Source organism: Calidris pugnax, unplaced genomic scaffold (assembly GCF_001431845.1).
Source record: "Calidris pugnax isolate Ruff unplaced genomic scaffold, ASM143184v1 scaffold86, whole genome shotgun sequence".
NCBI lineage: Eukaryota > Metazoa > Chordata > Aves > Charadriiformes > Scolopacidae > Calidris > Calidris pugnax.
Window position 1 is genome coordinate 909,502 of NW_015090843.1, and position 17,849 is coordinate 927,350.

The window sequence follows — 17,849 nt, forward strand, 5'->3', positions numbered from 1 at the left end:
TCTATTTATTTGATTAGCTTTAAAGGCATCTGTTGTTACAAATCTACTTTGTAGCTTAAAAAATGCAGTTTCAGTCCACCAGTTTTATTAGTTTAGACTGCCTGGGCTTATTAAATTAGGAAATCTTGTTTCCATAGCTAATGACAACAGAATACTGATCTATTAGTTTTCATTTTAATTTTTTTTTTCTTACTTTTCCATCTGGTTTTTTAACTTGCCAAACATTTAAAATGACTAGATGTATGTATAGCTCTATATTGTTGCATTTAATTTAAATTACCTTAAGAAGAAAAAGTTCCTCCATAATACAACAAACTTTGATCATCTGAGCTTAAAAAAAACTTCAAAGTAAATGAAATAGTGTGCTATGGTTTTCTGGAGCATGGAAGATACAATATTGATGGAAAACTATGGATTACTATTCATGGTATTTATATCCACTGATATTGCTATAATTATACAGTGAATACTATCCATAGACTGTACCTGTCTTATGGATAACTGAGATGAGGTTTAGGAATATATAAAGCCATTTCCCTTATGCAATTTCATTTTAAAAATTGATTCATAACCGAAATCTTATTTTGGGACAGTAAATTGAAGGGATGTGTCTCTGGCACTGTTATTTTTAGTTAATAAACTACAGTGAAATCCTTAACTTGGGCGCATGGGGGGTGTGAGGAGAGACCCCAAAAAAGCCGAGAAGAAAACTGACACAGAAATTTATTAAAACAACTGCCTTCCCTGGGGAAACTTTTCCTGTCTCCAGAAAGAGTTAAACTAACCAAGGAATTGGTCTGGAAGTGTTCTAAGTATTTAATGATATCTGATACTTAAAGGTTTCAAAAGCTTATAATAAAATAATGAAAAATATCGGTAATGTTACTGTTCCTCTATCTTGCTTATTTTTCTGAGGAAATTACCTCTGGAAAATAAATTGATAGGGCTAAGAGGGCCAAACAAATAAAACAAACTCTTCAATTAGAAACAAGAATTCTCCTTTATCACAATTCAGAGTGCCTCTGAGACTGAGAAGCCATGTAGATACCAATCAGAAACTCATCCAGCCATCTCAGGAGACGGGGGGGTAACACACAGAGTGGGAGAAACGTTGGGTACTTCCAGCAAAATATGGAATGTTCGGGCAGGCCTATTAAAAAAAACAACCACCCAAACCCACGAAACAACCTCATCAAAAATAAGTGCAAATATATTCATTTGGGTAAAACAATCATCCCTGTCTGCTCATGCATGGTGTCTGCTCTCATCCCCGTCGCTCCCGTCAATCTGCAGTTGAAGGGTAATGGCCCCACGATCCAGGGAAGCTGCTCAAGTGTGCACTCAGGCTGCAGCTTGAGAGATGGGTTCATTTATCATCATAATAAGCTATTACCATTGATAGGTCACAACTCATTGAAGAGACAGTCAGTCTAATTGGCTCCATTCAGTCAGCTCTGGATGTGCCTCAAGGAGAGGAGCGGCGCTTTGCAGGTAATATTCAATCACCCAACAAACCGCTTGGTTAATAATTCATCACAGTTCAGGCTGGGGCTCTAGCACATGATTATTCCTTCCATATGGCAAATATCTGCTCTTAACCCTTTTGTCTCTTGGAGCCAGGAAGACAAAGGCAAATTTATCGTGTAGTTAGGGTAACCCTCACTTCTAGAAACTTACTGAATATTTAAAATTTCCAATGATGTTTGCTTTCTAAAGAAATCGGTTGTAGTTAGCTGGAGTCTCTCTCTGGAAAATAAAATCTTTGCCCCCATCATTCTCTCCTGCTAAAGATCAGCTTACACTACATAAACTTAATAGGAACGTAAAGTGCTGGAGTTCATTTTGCCTTCTAGAGATTTAACGAAGCACTATGGGTCCATTCAGAAATCTTTAGCAATCAGGTAATGACAGGGTAGATGAGAGAGAGGGAATAGTGTACATGAGACACAAGACCTAGGATTTAAAGGATGCTTCACACTCTACTCAGATATTGGATCAAAGCACAAGTCACTCACAATATTAAAATGTTTAGAATAATGATTCCATGAAAAGAGAAGTTAGAACTAAACCAGTAATTCAAGCTTCTGATCACTATTCTGCTACTTTCGTAGAATCCCAGAATGATATAGGGTTGGAAGGGAGACCTCTGGAGATCATCCAGTCCAACCCCCTGACAGAGCAGGTCCACCTAGAGCAGGTCCCACAGGAACGTGTCCAGGTGGGTTTGAATGTCTCCAGAGATGGAGACTCCACCACCTCTCTGGGCAGCCTCTGCCAGGGCTCTGCCACCCTCACAGCAAAGAAGTTCCTCCTCATGTTTAGGTAGAACTTCCCATGTTCCAGTTTGTGCCCATTCCCTCTTGTCCTGTCCCTGGGCACCACTGAAAAAAAGACTGGCCCCATCCTCCTGACACCCATCCTTTAATTATAGGTGTTGATCAGATCCCCCCTCAGCCTTCTCATCATAAAAATCTACAACCTTTTTGTTAATAATAATGGATGTAAAATGCCATTAACAAAGTTACATGGATCTGGTCTCTCAGACCTATGAGCTGATCAAAAATTCACCTGACGCCCAAATTCATGTGTCACATAAATTCACATGCATCTGTACACAGGTGACTAGCGCTTGGATTTGGGCACCTGGATTTGGGTGCTGGTTTGGTCTTAAAACTTCTCAATGACACAAGGTGAAGTTAGTCAATCAAGTTCAGGCACCAAAACTTAGTTTCTGAAGACAGACAAGAAGAGCAATGCTAATTCCTGCATGTAAAATGGAAATAATGGAATTTATCCATCTTGTAGAGAAGCTGCACGTCAAGAACATTTTGAGAGTGTCAGATGCTCCTGAGCACGTCAGACCCCAAAAACAGTACCATGCAGACTGAAAGTACAACAAATGGTTTGCAGAAAAAGCTGCTTTCCTTGTGCACCATCAGAAATTCTCAGTATTTCTGTCCTTTTGCATACTGCCTTTTTGATGTGGAAAGCAAAAGCTGAACCCCACAAAATTCCCAAACTAAAGCTCAGTGGCATCATGCAGTTTTACTAATGAGTTATAAACTCAACAATTTCAACTACGTCCTACTTCAAGTTTTTGTAATTCATTTACCTTTAAAGAAAATGGGGGGGAGGGAAGGGGGGTGCGGGGAGCAGGTAAATCAAACAGAAATGGAAACACAAATACTCAGGAAGGGAAATCTGGAAACTGGAATGCACACTACCTCTTTGTGGCTCTCATATTTTGAGACTGACCTTTCAGGAGCTCTTATTTGTAACCTTTTGGTGACAGGCATAGATTCCCTCATCACACTCCTGCGTCACCCAGCATCAACTAGATGTCTGGACTATAAATTCTGTCTGATTAATGCAAGTGGGTAAGTTGAGTAAAACCCCACTGAACCCATTAGTTGCAGGTACCCTGTGATCAGCAAGGATCTCCAAACGGAATTTTCAAAGCAAATGTTTATTTGCTAGAGAAGCACTTCGCATGCAATGGAAGGTACAAGAGGAACAAAACCCCGTGCATCCTCCCTTTCATAAACTGCATCAATTTCCTTTGCAGTCTCCAGTAACCCCTGTTCAATTTAGCCATCTCTGTCTCAGAGATCACCATCATTGTGCTTCTTTGCATGTCGATTAGCCCTCAGTACAAATCACCAGATACATTCGTTCTTTCCAAGTCAAAGATGTTTTTTCTTCTGCTTTGTTGGACCCTTCAGTATTTTAGTATTGGGGACCAGAGATAAGAAGAGTAAAACTTTTCGATCTGGCAAGCATTTCCCAATTTACTTTCTTCTCCATTATTTCCTAGCACCCCTCAGTATTCTCTCTCTAGCATTCACGTCCCTTCTTTTGTGAAACTACTTTATTTCCTGCTTGTTTCTCCATTTTTCAACTGCCACTATTGATTAAAACCCTTGCCTTCAAGGCAGATTGGGTAAGCAGGTAATGCGAAGGACACTTGAGATTTATGAAATAATTTCACCAACAATAAATTTCCTCTTTTCTCTACAGTAGTATAAAATGATTTTAGCACAAAGAAATTAAATGTATCGTGGGGTACATGAAATACTGCAGTCTCTCATCTCGGCTAGCCAGATTCTGAGCCCTGTTTCTACTCATTTCCAAGGTGCAAGGAGGCCATCACAGTCTGCTGGGCATCCTTAGCTCTCCTTGCACTCCCAGTAGCAGCTGCACTTGACCTGTCCCACCAGGCTACCCAAACATGATTAAAAGCATTAATGAGGAACAAAGTGTGCAAAATTTACTCCTGTCTTGGTGGTTCTTTACAGTCATTGGCAGCTGGATCCCAAATAGGACAGTCCTGATATTGTTCCAGTTTGTACTGGGGATCAAGCAAAATTTGTCTGGCCACAACTGGGAAAGAACGCAGAGACCCATCCCTGCCTCGTTCCGTGGTGCCACAGGGAGAGCATCTTTCAGCAAAGATAAAGAATCTAAACCCAATCATTTAACACAAATTAGAATCACAGAATCATAGAATCATTGAGGTTGGAAGAGACCCTTGGGATCATCGAGTCCAACCATCTCCCCTACTCTACAAAGTCCTCCCCTACACCATGTCCCTCAGCACTGCATCTAAACGGCCCTTAAACACAGCCAGGGATGGTGACTCCACCCCCTCCCTGGGCAGCCTGTTCCAATGCCCGACCACTCTCTCTGTGAAAAATTCCTTCCTAATGTTCAGTCTAAACCTGCCCTGTTGGAGCTTGAAGCCGTTCCCTCTCGTTCTGTCGTTAATTAAGTAAACTTAAAGGAAGCATCAGTCAGCTGTGGTTCCAATCTTTAAAATGTTTTGCTCTTCACTTGTATTCCTGCTCTGTTTGCCTCATCCGTTCAGTATCTGAACTTGGCCATTATCTCAATTTTTAGAAGCTGTAGTGAAGTAAGAGCTAATAAAATAAACCGCACATTTGGTCTAAGTTGAAGACACCTTCATACTGTTGACTGAGTCTGATTACCATGGTGACTTAATTTCAGTCAAGGCAATTTAGATTGCAATTTTGAAAGCTACATTACTTATATTAGTTTAAGCTTTATGTATTAAAAAATAAAAATAAAAGTATATCAATAAACTAAACCAGCTTTTTATCAGAAGAATTCATTCATATATGAAAGACGAAAGATGCTGACGTAGCTGTCTCTACGAAAGATATTTTTCCTTAGGTTCAAAAACAATCATTTTAATTTTCTGCCATGTGTTGGCTGTTGACACTACTTAAAAAATCCAAGGATCTGCAGCAACTGTGAATAACTTCAGGGGTATTACACTCAATGGAGATTTCTTGCAGATTATGTGCTGCTCATGCCTATTACTGATTCTTTTACAAGTATGGATAACATGCATATAGCTTTCCTGTCACCAGTAAGTGTCCTTACAAAATTGTTTCTTATATTTTAGGCCTTGTACTTGAAGATCACATTCCCTACTCCATCCCGTTTTCTTTGGGAGCTTGGAGATGTTGTTACAACTCCATCCTGTTTTCTTTGGGAGCTTGGAGATGTTGTTACACACTCAAATCTGGGGTTCAAACTCATTTTAGAGGTATAAAAAAAGGCAAATTCCTCATGAAGTCCTGGCCTTACTGTCACTGTGGAAAAATCCCTCAGATAGGCAGCAGGTACTCCAAGCACTGCCGTTATTGTGGCCTGCTTAGAGTTGGCCAACCCATCTGGACTGGGGAATCAAACCTTCTACAGGGGGGCCTAAGCACCTTATAAATGTGCAGAGAGAGAGCTCACATCAGCCCACCTAAGTCTCATTGCTTCGCCTCCCTCACAATAAAAGCAATACAGACACAGGCTCAAAAATCAGCCCTCTGGTTAAATCTAAGACACAGCTGTGCGTTGGAATTATGTAGGCGAGGTCACTCCCTGCTTTTCATGAGGCCAATGAATTTCAAAACAAACTGATGGTAGGAAAAAGTAACTTCCAACAAGAATTCAATTTGCATCTCATCCGTTTATACAAAAAGGTGTTAAGTCAGATCGGTCTCCTTTTTGAGGCAGGCAGTAAAAGCAAGAAAAAGAGCTGTAGATCTATCTAACTCCATCATGTCCCAGGAACAAGGAAGTCTGGAGATCTGAAACCATGACAATACTAGATGAAGCTTTCTGGATTTAGATGCATTAATAATTTAGGACAATTGATCCTGGCATTTCTGTTCCAGCTGATTATTGTATTATTTACGCTTCTTTATGTTTTGGGTTTCAACTCCCTCCCTCCCCTCTGGGAGCAGCAGCCTGCGATTCGCTTTGCATTATTCTGCCTTTTGCATCAGAATTGCCTGAGAAATGAAAATAAATGGAAGGAAATAAACATAAAAGGCACAAGGACGTAGCTTATGATTATTTTATAATTCAATATTTACTCCTATGAGGTATTCTGGGCAGTCTGCAATAGATAATATCTCACAAAACAAACTGCTCACTCCATCCCAATCTTTAGCTTTCCGAAGTAGAGTACTTTTAAAGACTGATAGATTTTTAAAGTTTGTACATATTGACTATAGGCTTATTACAGTGTCTTCACTTCTGGACTCGAAACACTGACTTTTGGAATTCAGCAAATAAGTTACACAGCTAATTATAAAAGAACAGGCAAAATAAATGAAGTGACAGTGTTAAGTCAAAGACGTCCTTTCCTCTTCTGTGTGCACAGACTCTACACGAAAGGTGGTCCTGCTTTAGCAGGAGGAGTTGGACTAGATGATCTCTGTGGTCCCTTCCAACTCTAAAAATTCAGTGAAATTCAGTGAAACTTTCAGCTGTGGTCTTGGTTTTAACTAGAGGGCAGAGCAAGAACAAGCTGCCTAACTCCATGCCATTGACAAACATCATGTGCCAGAATTTTTCTGAGAGATAACAAAGCCTTTTATTCAAGCATCTTTTGCTTTAATTTTCAACACACTCTGACTTCATGAAGGACCTAACTACATTACCTTCCCTTACACTGAATGGGATGGTGCTGTACAACTAGCTCAAACAACTCCTGTAAAACAACATTTGAAGCAAGAAACTTCTCAATTTGGGTAAAATCTGCCAGTAAGCAAATAGTGGTTTTGAGAAGAGGTGTTTTAGGTCTTCTCTCATGTCATTTGCAGTCTAAGTAACAGCAGCACTAATATCTGCTCAAAACCCAGTTAGAAGGAGTTATTTTCTATATAACTGCTAGGTGTTGAGACCTAATGATGTTCAGAGATGTGGATTCCAGGATGGGCTAAACGAAGCTGTGGCTGCTGACAAGGGCAATGTCCTGACCAGCTGAAAGAGGCAGGGTAAAGCTTCACCTTCGTGGTCAAAGCTGGCCCTTAGCAAAGAAAGGAACATAAAATTTGCAGCAGCAGAAAGAAAATAAAGAAGAGAGACTTTCTCTACCCAAAGATGGGTGTTTTCTCATGGAAACTCAAGTGGCCTCAGCTGCTCCTTGTGTGTGTGTGTCATGGGGGGGTCATATGTTTATTTAGATACACTCCGTATCATGTTTTCTTTCGGCTAATCATAAATGGCTTCTACTCAGCACACAAATGATCAAATTGCTTTTTGCCAAGATGTCAAAGGAAAAGAGGATGTCAAAGGACATTCAGGCTGTCAGACTTCTGAAACAGCATGGACACCGAACCCTTCCACACCCACTGTAGAGAAACAAGTGTTTCACATCGTCCTGCTGAGTTCGGTATCTAATTTTTCATTAATTTCATACTTTCCTTTCAGTGTTCTGATCAAACATTACCAGAACTCGTAACACTTTCAGACAAATTGATAAAACATTTTAGCAAAATAAACTTATGGACCCATTGTCAAAACAAATTAAGAAACTGCTAAGAAAAAACAAATGGGGTTTTCAAATACCTAAAATGTAATTAGGGTTGATAGAATAAGACAATTTGTCAATAACTAGGAGCTCTAGCAGATCACAAGATGCTGTGATTGCTGCAATCCTTAGTTCAGTAGGCTATGATAAGGTAGGCAGGGAAGAAGATAAACTCTTTTATGATATCTACTAAAACCTGAATACTAGCCATTTGAAATCTCCCAAAGTATCCACTAGATATTTTATTTCTAGAAATTAAATTTCTCCAGATTCTGCATTCCTCCAGATTCTGCATCAAAAACAGTGTTCAATTTTTCAGCTCAAACACATACTATATAATCAGACAGGTAAAATATTGGGCTTCTAAAAAAATTAGCTGTATCTGCACAAAGAAGTTTAAGTTTTGGTAGCAGCAGATATATTTGGAAGCCTAAAAGGATATGGTGATGTTAAAGTAATTTGCTTACGTTCTTGCCGCAGCAGATATATTTGGAAGCCTAAAAGTTGATGTTAAAGTAATTTGCTTACGTTCTTGTCCTAGTCTGACATAAACAAGAATCCTGCACCCACTACCTGCAGCCTCTTGTTATTTATAATATAATCTCCTTAGTGTCACAAAGACCAGTATCGTGTAGCCCAGTGTCACCCAGATTTACACAAAAAGGAAAAAGCTACACGCTGCACACTCAGGAACATCCTATTTATAACACTTTTTTCATCCAAAAGAAGCATGTGGAGATGGATATAAAACAAGCAGATAGCACACATATGGCAATCAACATTGTGGAGGCATATGCACAACATACCAACTTTATATTAAAAGAATTATTTTAAATAAGGCTTTTGAGCTATATTTGAAAACTCGGAAATGCAAGGTGGTTACTACCTTTTGTTACTCAATTTAATTCTGGGGATTAGCACTTAAGAGCAATAATTTTAAGAATAAAAAGGAAAGGCAGTTTTCTGTGACACAATGTTTATGTAACGTACATCTAGATATCAGATTTCCTAAATTGTTCTCTGTATTTCCTAAGACAAAAAATTCTTCAGGAAGCTTGCCTACTCTGAGATACCAATTATTCTGCTGTAACACAGCTAGCAATCACTCTCCAGAAAGGATGGTTTTATCCAGTTTCAGCTATTTGGTTTTATCCAGTTTCAGCTATTCAGAGAAATGTTTTATTGAGTTTACAAATAAGGACTCTCAATATTCTATTTCCACTTCCCTTTCTGTAGCATAAATCATATGGCCTAAGCATGTCATTATGACTCTAATTTACGTGATGCAACATGACAGTTAAGATGTACTGTGGTAATTTGTGAGTGCTTTCAGTATTATTGTAGTATCAAAAATTTATATGGTTCAGTTATTAAGGCAAATTGCTTTATTCATACAGAGCTATCTGACAGTAACCACAAAGGACCTCCAAATTACACTGAAAAAAAATATCTTCCACGTTCAAATAATTTGTGCACATTCTTACCATTATTTTGCTCACTGAATAGAAGCAGGATGAAATGCTGTCTGGAAAAGTATCTGTTCATATCTCAGGGAAGATTATAGAAGAAACTCTCTCCCTTGCCCAGCTAAATGAGCCTGACTATCTTTAACAATTTATAGCCGTGAACAGGATGCCCAATTCTTTGGAATGATGCTATTGAGTTTCAACATGCTCACTTACCTTCTGTCACGTTGATTTTCAGCCAGCAGGAAGAAAATAAATAAATAAGAGTTTGACTAGCCTGAAGAGACTACAGAGGAAAATGTGCTCAAGTGTATTAACGTTAGCATTTCTGATAAGTTTTAGCATGATCGGGTTTAGGGTAAATGGAAAGCTGTTTAGCTGCCTTCACGTTTAGGACACATTCAGTCCTCAATTCTACTCTCTGAAAAAAATATATGAGATTTTCATGGAAGTATCACGTATGATGGCAGAAAGTCTAATGGGTGAGAAGCCTCATAGTCAGACCACTAAAGCATCCAAGACTTTAGAAAGCTAATATTTGGTATTAACCTGCAGGACATGAATATATGTGTAGAAGCACACATGGGCACATGCAGACTTGGATAAATTCATGCACCAGAACTGGCACAGAGCTCACAACAGCATTTTCCGAGTTCTAGGGCAGAGAGCTACACACAGACACAAGTTTCTTGCCAAACATTAAAGTTTTGTAACACACCCCCACAACATCTGATACACAACTTGCATCTCTGCAAAGCAGACGAGGGAACTGGTTTTCAAAGCTGAGGACAAGGTGGGAAGAGAACAGGACAAGCTGAACCACACACCAGCTAATTCATTCAAAAAAACAAGGCTGCAAACTATATAGGCTTCTGTAATACCTGACAGCAGGAGCCTGAAGAGGGCTCAAGGATACTGAGTTATTTTTCCCTACTTAACTTTTTGCCTCCCAAGGATACTCCACATGCCTCATTCCTTTCGGCAATTTTGCTGGTCAAACAGCCATCCAACTTAACCTTCCCTCAGTTCTCCTCCCTCTTCAAAGTCTTCTTTTTTCAATAAATCAAATTAGCGTTTTGGAAAGTACCATCTGCACTTACTTTGTTGCCCAAGTAGGAGCTGGGTGCGCTCCAGTAATAAGTCTGTGGCAGGACTTTTCGCGCAGCCGCGTCGCTGATGCTAAATTGTTGATGCCCATCGAATCTCTTGAGCTCGGGGGTTACTCTGATGAGACCTGCTAAGTCAGTCAGATACCAGCCATTCATGTCTTCTATCTATAATGACAGAAAAAACCCACCAAAAAAATCCCACATTAAAATGACAAGCAGGAAATCAGTAATTTCAACAGTCACATCCTCTCATTCATCTATTTTAAAAAACTGATTTAGTCTATATGAATAATAGCAGTTTAGAAACAAAGGAAACAACAAATTAATACCAGCAAAAATTCCTCTTATTGTATGAGACTGGGATTTATAACTTCTGAGTAGCTTGAAGTAATTGCAAGTATATGCTTTCCCTGCTTTATATGGTCCACAGCGAGCAGGAAATTCTATTGTACAAACATATGCATAAGAATATCTGCAAATATTATACAAGTTTTCAATAAATAATATTAGTCACAGAGGGTACAGAAGATGAGCTGACAAATGGATATATATTTTCAGATTTTTTTTTTAGACAGCATAATTTATAATGATTTGTAATTCTAAAGCCTTACAACTTATAAATATAAATATACATTTTTCGGAAAGCCAAAGCAAAGCTGCAAAGCACCAGAACTTGGATTTCTGAAACCCCATAACTAGAAATGAATCACCAGAGAAGAGCACACTGTTCAAACAAGGAAGGCTTCTGGAGCCTGGATACAAGCAGAACAATAAATTAGCTCAGCCGTGGGATGGAACACTTTCCAGCTGCTGGCATGTAAGTGAGCACACTAGGCATATATGATTTTATTTGCAGACTTTCAGCATACCAATACAGCCAAACCAGGGAGCTCGTAGACCTGGAAGGCATTTCCCAAACTCAATCTACAGACTTGTCTATGTAGCTTACATCCGTTACAGTGGGACCAGTGCTTGAGCTTGGAGAACTAGTTTAAAGTTGAGAGTACATTTGCAGGCTAAAGACATTTTTCTACAGCACAAATAAGAGCAGTAGGTTCATCTCCGGTTCATACCCTTTCCTAGGAATACAGTAGGCACAAGAAATTCACTCAAAATCCCCCCTTTTTCTTACATAAAACGTGTGTTGTACATTTAAAGTTTCAAAATTCTTAAGTATTTCATTTAATAATGACCTGGAAAAGAGGTTGCCCTATGGATACGTTGCATTTAACTCAGGACTGATCATGTACACACGTTCCAGGACTGTGTTTAGGCACACAGCTTCATTTTTACTGTTATAATTTCTTTTGCACTTCTCACTGTTCAACTGCACTTTTGCAGAGCTTTCTCACAATGAAGAGAACCAAAGCTTCTTTTGCATAAATGAAAAATATATGGGGCATAAAAGAACATTTTAGAAGACGCGCTCTGGTGACAAGAGACAGTGACAACAGCAGAAACACAAACCCAACGACGTGCTGATGTGGTATGATTTCTCTTACATTTCCGTAGGTAAGGTGAGAGTGTGTGCAGACATCTGTTTTCCCAGAGCAGAAACATTCCTCACAGCCTTTGGGATTATTTTGCTGCAGATTGAAGAAACCTGGTTTGCAACGATCACAGTTTTCTCCTTCAACATGTTCCTGGAAATGCACATTAGAAAATTACTTCAGTTGTCATAGATTATACTTTATACTCTGCATGTAAATCACAGGACACAGTATTTGGACATTGTAAGAGTTTCAATTGTTCTTCTACATGAACGGACACACCTGATTTCGGGGAATAATCTAATTTCTCTCCTTTACACTTGAGCATATGAGGAGGGAAGGCAGGATGGGACAGAATATTGCAGCCTCAACAACTGTGGGTTTTGGCATGGCTGATAAAATCTGATGCAAACTCCAGGTACACATTATTAGTTGTACCAACCATTCAGCACAGCCAATTTTCAGTGGTCTATCATCAATAGCTGAACTCAGGCTAAATCCAAGTGTTCAAAGGGCTGTATTTCTCCTTCCCATGACTACGTGTGTTTGCCAGCCAGAGCTGCACACTCTTCCCCTGCAGAAAGCCAGGCACTAAACCTATACGAAGAATTCTAAACTTAGCATTTGTTAATTACATTTTTCAGGGAAAGCTTAACGTTGTGCATTAAGTCCTGCCAGCTCACACAATACATCAATTTGTCCTATAGGCAAAGAGAAAGCTGGCTTTTCTACAAGGAGTACCTTGCAAAAGGTTCACGCTATGGTGCTGCCTTAGTAATTCAATATTTTTTCCCAAGATAGCCCAGAAAATTCTCTCCTTTTCAAAAGTGTTATACACAGTCTCTTTAATCCTAGAGACGGTGCTCTACGGCACGCACACAGGACCAAATTGTTGGCTCCACATCAGCAGAGAATGAACACATTATAAAAAGCCTGCCCACGCTGTGTAGTCTGTGATTGCTTGAAACACACAGCTCTGAAGTTAGTTCACCAAAAGCCAACTGATACCTCCTGGGTAAGATCTAGCAAAGTCGGAAAAAGCAGGGTACAGCACGTGGAGGTACGGGGAGAAAGGCTGGAACACACCTTGCTGACGTGCTCGGGGTGTGCAGAGTGAGAAGGGTACAACAAAAGAGCACTGCAAAGCAAAACTATGTGTTTAGATGAAAAGTTGTCCTACTCTGCAGTCACAAACCTCATCAGTGAGTAAAACCTGTATAATTTTACTGAGCAGGCAGCCAGTGGGTAACAGATGTATAAAACTTGAGGTTGGACAGGAGATGTAACCTGTCCTTCAGCCAATGAAGCAATGTTTCTACAGCCTCATTTATTTCTGAATGCTGTGTTCAGTCCAGTTTTAAATTATGCAAAAAATGAGACTTTGACCTCCAGACAGCTCTCTAAGATAATCTGTGATAAAACAGGCATTTATACTTGCTCCTCACCTTTCTGTACATTAGTTTACCACAACCAATGTGATGAACATAACAATCTAATGCCCACTTTGTTGCATTATGCTGCTTACAGTTAGAACTGTTTTTCAGCAGTCAATTTCCTTTACAAGAAAACTATCTTTAGTAAATTTAGAGCTCATCATATGTAATTGAAAGATGTGATTAAAAGAAGGGAAGCATTTTTCCCAAGACCTGCTATTAACTTGTCCAGACATCCCACTTTATTCTTCATATGGAGCATAACTAATCTGATGATTTCAGTGTCCCTTTGACCATAATCTGCTTTGATTTGAATTTGAAGATTGTTAGTGAAAATAAATGTGAGTGTATCTGTATCTCAGCTATCTGCAAAGGGTATAATTTTTCTCCCACAAGCACTTTAAAAGGGATTAGAGGAGAAGAAAGAAGACAAAGGGTGAATAGCGAGAAAAAAGTGTGGACTCCCTCGGATAGGAACAATTGTCTCTATTCCATATTTGTTCATTTTGGTCCCATTGTACTAACAGGTCAGTTTGGCACGACACAAAAAATGTCATAATAATAAGAATCATTCAGCAGTGGGTATCTTGTATTTGGCATGTGACACCTTCATCAAAGCTCCCTTTCAAGTCAGAATATAGCAAAAGCACCCCTTTTCTGATCTCCTACACTTGATAGCTAAGGAATTAGAACTGAGATAAAGATAGATTTTATTTCTGACAGACAGCATGTGACTGTTACACAAAGTGAGGATAAGGTTAATTCTCTGAGTACATTTCAGTGCCATTCAGCTGTCACACCCCAGCTTTATATATATGCAGCATAAACTGATAGATTGAAGTATTTTTTTATACATTGTTGTATTTAAGGATGTAACATAAGTATTTTTAAATCCACATTTGTGACTAATTCTGTTAATTAAATGCTGAAAGGGAACTCCTACAAGTACAACACAGGAAAATCAACCCACAGTACAGTAACTTGTCCTTTGGGCCTCTTCGTGGTCACTTACTAAACCATGAAATACACAGCACCACCATTCCTAAAGCATTCCTGGTAACTAGGTATTTTTTAAGAAGTAGATGCATGTGTTTTTAGAAGTGTTTTTATTTCAATATAATATCAAAATATAATTTGCTGGAGGTACACGAAGGCATACAGAGAATATCAGTCTTGGATTTTCCTCCTAGAAATTAAGAAAATCACCCTAAAGAAAGGATGGATTATTATTTTTTTAAAATATGTTACAGATTATTAATCAACCATCTCAAGGCAGGAAAGAATTCTCTTAGTTTTGAACTTACCAAGAAAAGAGGATTATATCCCTAATAACAACTCCTACAATGCAACTTTTTGTTTGTTCTAATACATCATCAGCTCATTCTGTCTTTTGAAGTCCTATTACATTTTAATTTTAGAGCCCAAAATACTTTAAACATACAGTTTTGAGAACATGAGGATGTGAGTTTGAAATAAATGATTCATTACAATGAAGTACCCTCTCATTACAGGTTTCTAAGGACTGGTATGACTGGCAGCAGGCTCCTAGGTACAGTGTTAATTACAGTGACTCAAGACAATCTAAGACTTCACAGGACCAAGAACAAGTGTTGTATGAGAAGTGACTGACATAGATACTAACACAGCTAGGGAGGACACTGCGATGCTGTTCTACGATAGAAGAACCATTAATTACAACCTTTCCATATCATCAGAAGGTTGCTATGGTTCAGGAGAACTCAACATCCATACCTTGCAGGTGCAGGGCCCTACACAAGGGTCAGCATTCTCACTGCCTTCCAGCGAGCAGTTGCAGGGCAGGCACTCGGGGAACCCTGTATAACCCAGGGCACATCTGTCGCAGCTCTCTCCTGCGTAGCCAGGCTTGCAGTGACAGAAACCAGGCAACATCTCTATGGGAAGAGGGAGAAAAAATAAGGCATATTTGATTTATCATTATTATTACTATTAGTAGTAGTATTATTAACAGATATCTGTGTTCCAGTGCTCTAAACACCACCTTTGGTAGGTGCAACATAAGGGCATACATCTATGTATGGGTCAGTCTCTTCTCCCAAGTCACAGGCGATGGGACAAGAGGAAATGGCCTCAAGTTGCCCCAGGGGAGGTTCAGATTGGAGATTAGGAAAGATTTTTACACTAAAAAGGTTATTAGGCATTGGAATGGGCTGCCCAGGGCAGTGGTTGAGGCACCATCCCTGGAGGTATTTAAAAGCCGGGTTGACATAGTGCTTAGAGACATGGGTTAGTGATGGGTTTTATCAGAGTGAGGTTGATGGTTGGACTAGATGATCTTAAAGGTCCCTTCCAACCCAGACAATTCTATTTATGTCTGAGAGGCTACAATAAAGTATGCAAGAATAGAGCAAGCATATAGTGATTTGCATACTAAGCTTCCAGAAGTCCACATATTAGAGATCTTCTAAACTGAAATGCATCCCTACCTCCTTGCACCTAACATTCCCTGAAAAATGTCTCTTCCATTAATTCACCCTGTCACCTTTGAACACGCTTTTCCTTTCAGAGTCCACAGAGCTCACCAGCAGTAGGTTCCACATTTAACCATGGGTAGAGTGAAAGCAAACACTGATAGGTGTTAAACCTGTATTTATTGCCCTCTAATTCTCATATCAGAGAAAACAGCAAGTAACCATTCCCCACCCGCTTTCTCCATGCCATCTGTGATTCCAATATACCTCGATCATACCCCACATGACATTTTTATTCCATACACCAAAACCTCCTAAGCCTATTTAATATCACTTTAGACAGAAACTGCTTTGTATGCCTGAAAATCTCTGTTGTCATCCGCTGCAACTTTTCCAGCTCTAATAAATTATTGAAGGGGAAAGGAGTGCATAGCGTGGACCTATAAATGGTTTGATGATCTTTTCAGTTTTGTTTTTTAAACAACAGTAATATTTCCTAAGGCTCTGTTGACCTTTTTGACTGCTGCTGAGCCAGCCCTGAGCTGATACATCCAGGGCACGCAGTCCAAGGTCATTCTAAGAGCTGCTTCACAGCTGGTAGTGCCTAAATTCAGAAATTGTTGTCATCACTGTACAAGTAGAACTACTTTTCTCTATGTTCTGCTTTTCCTTTAATTGCCACAGAAATTCATCAGTTATTTCACTACCCAGCCACTGACTATCTTGAGATCTTTCTGAACATTTTGCAGTTCTTTCATTTCTCTGTGCTGAGAGATTTTGTACTTGCTAACTTTGTCACCTTCCTACTCATCCCTTTTCCAGGTTAAATATGAATATTTTCAACAGTTCATACTGTTCATCACTGTGAAAACGGTCCATTTATTCTTTTAACCAAGTACTAATCCATGAAAGAACCTTTCCTCTTTATTCTATTACCCTTTCTTTCATGGTCTTTGGTGAAGGATCCTGTCAAAACTTTTTGAAAATCAAAATACATTATTAATTCAATGAGCCTTTGTTCACACGTTCATTGAATCCTTCAAACAGATTCATAAGGCACACTGTCCTCTACAAAAAAACCTGATCTTGATTTTTGCCCATTTTTGCCACATCTTCAAACAGATTCATAAGGCACACTCTCCTCTACAAAAAAAAACTGATCTTGATTTTTGCCCATTTTTGCCACAGCTCAGAAATGGTATAAATCATTTATTGCTGTTTCACTGATTTGCTTGGCACAGAAACCAGACCTTATGATTTTAGTTACCTTGAACCCTCTGCCCTTCTTTCACAAAATGGATAAACAGTTTCTATTTATGTAATATTAATGTAAGTTTTTAAAAGTATTATAAACTGTATTTAATGATTCAAGCAACTCCATTTTTAACTACATCCAGAAGCCATGGATAAATAAAATACAGGCCTGATGAATTGTTATTCTGCATTTACCAGCTTGCTCTAAACCTGACACGTCTGTTTGAGACAGTTCTTCTGACTCGTCCCCATGAACAAAGACTCCCAAGTGGGAAATTCCCTCAGCTCTTCTATTCACTGATACAAAGGATTAATCTCGTTTTTCCGCTGTGTCCTTTTCTCTCTTGAGATCTCTGGTTATAACTTGATTACACCTTATTCATATTTAACTCCTACTGAATTTGAATCTCTAGCAGTCTTTTTGATTCTGATTTATCTGAAGAAGTACTTCTTAGCAACATTTAAGCATTTAGCAAATTATTCCTTAAAATATGTATATGTGTTATTAAGAGTATGACTTTCCAGAATCTGTCACAATTTATGTCCTTTTCTATTATCCTCAATTGGATATAACTTCTGCTCTTTTCAGGGAGCTTCTTTTTTATTGTTTAAATAGATAATTTTTTCTAGCTTAATTGCGTTGCTTGAATCATTTTGAACTAGAGGAATGCATCTTCTCTGAATGTCTAATACACAGTCTATAAACCCTATTCTTGCCATTAGCAATCTCGGATTGTTCATTTTGATATTCTTTTTCAAGGTTTAAAGGTTTTCTTGTTCTGATTAAGTTGTTTTTTAGGGAGGCCTTCT

General features: G+C 38.9%; 1 protein-coding gene across 1 annotated transcript in view; it reads right to left on the minus strand.

Annotated features, from left to right (window-relative positions):
• LAMA2 (laminin subunit alpha 2) overlaps positions 1 to 17,849 on the minus strand; it is a 412,919-nt gene that overhangs the window by 222,210 nt on the left and 172,860 nt on the right. The window contains exons 10-12 of the mRNA XM_014942611.1: positions 15,088 to 15,248; positions 11,915 to 12,055; positions 10,404 to 10,577 (exon numbers count right to left, since the gene is read on the minus strand). Coding sequence (XP_014798097.1) covers positions 10,404 to 10,577; positions 11,915 to 12,055; positions 15,088 to 15,248 — 476 coding nt within the window. The remainder of the gene's footprint in view (positions 1 to 10,403; positions 10,578 to 11,914; positions 12,056 to 15,087; positions 15,249 to 17,849) is intronic.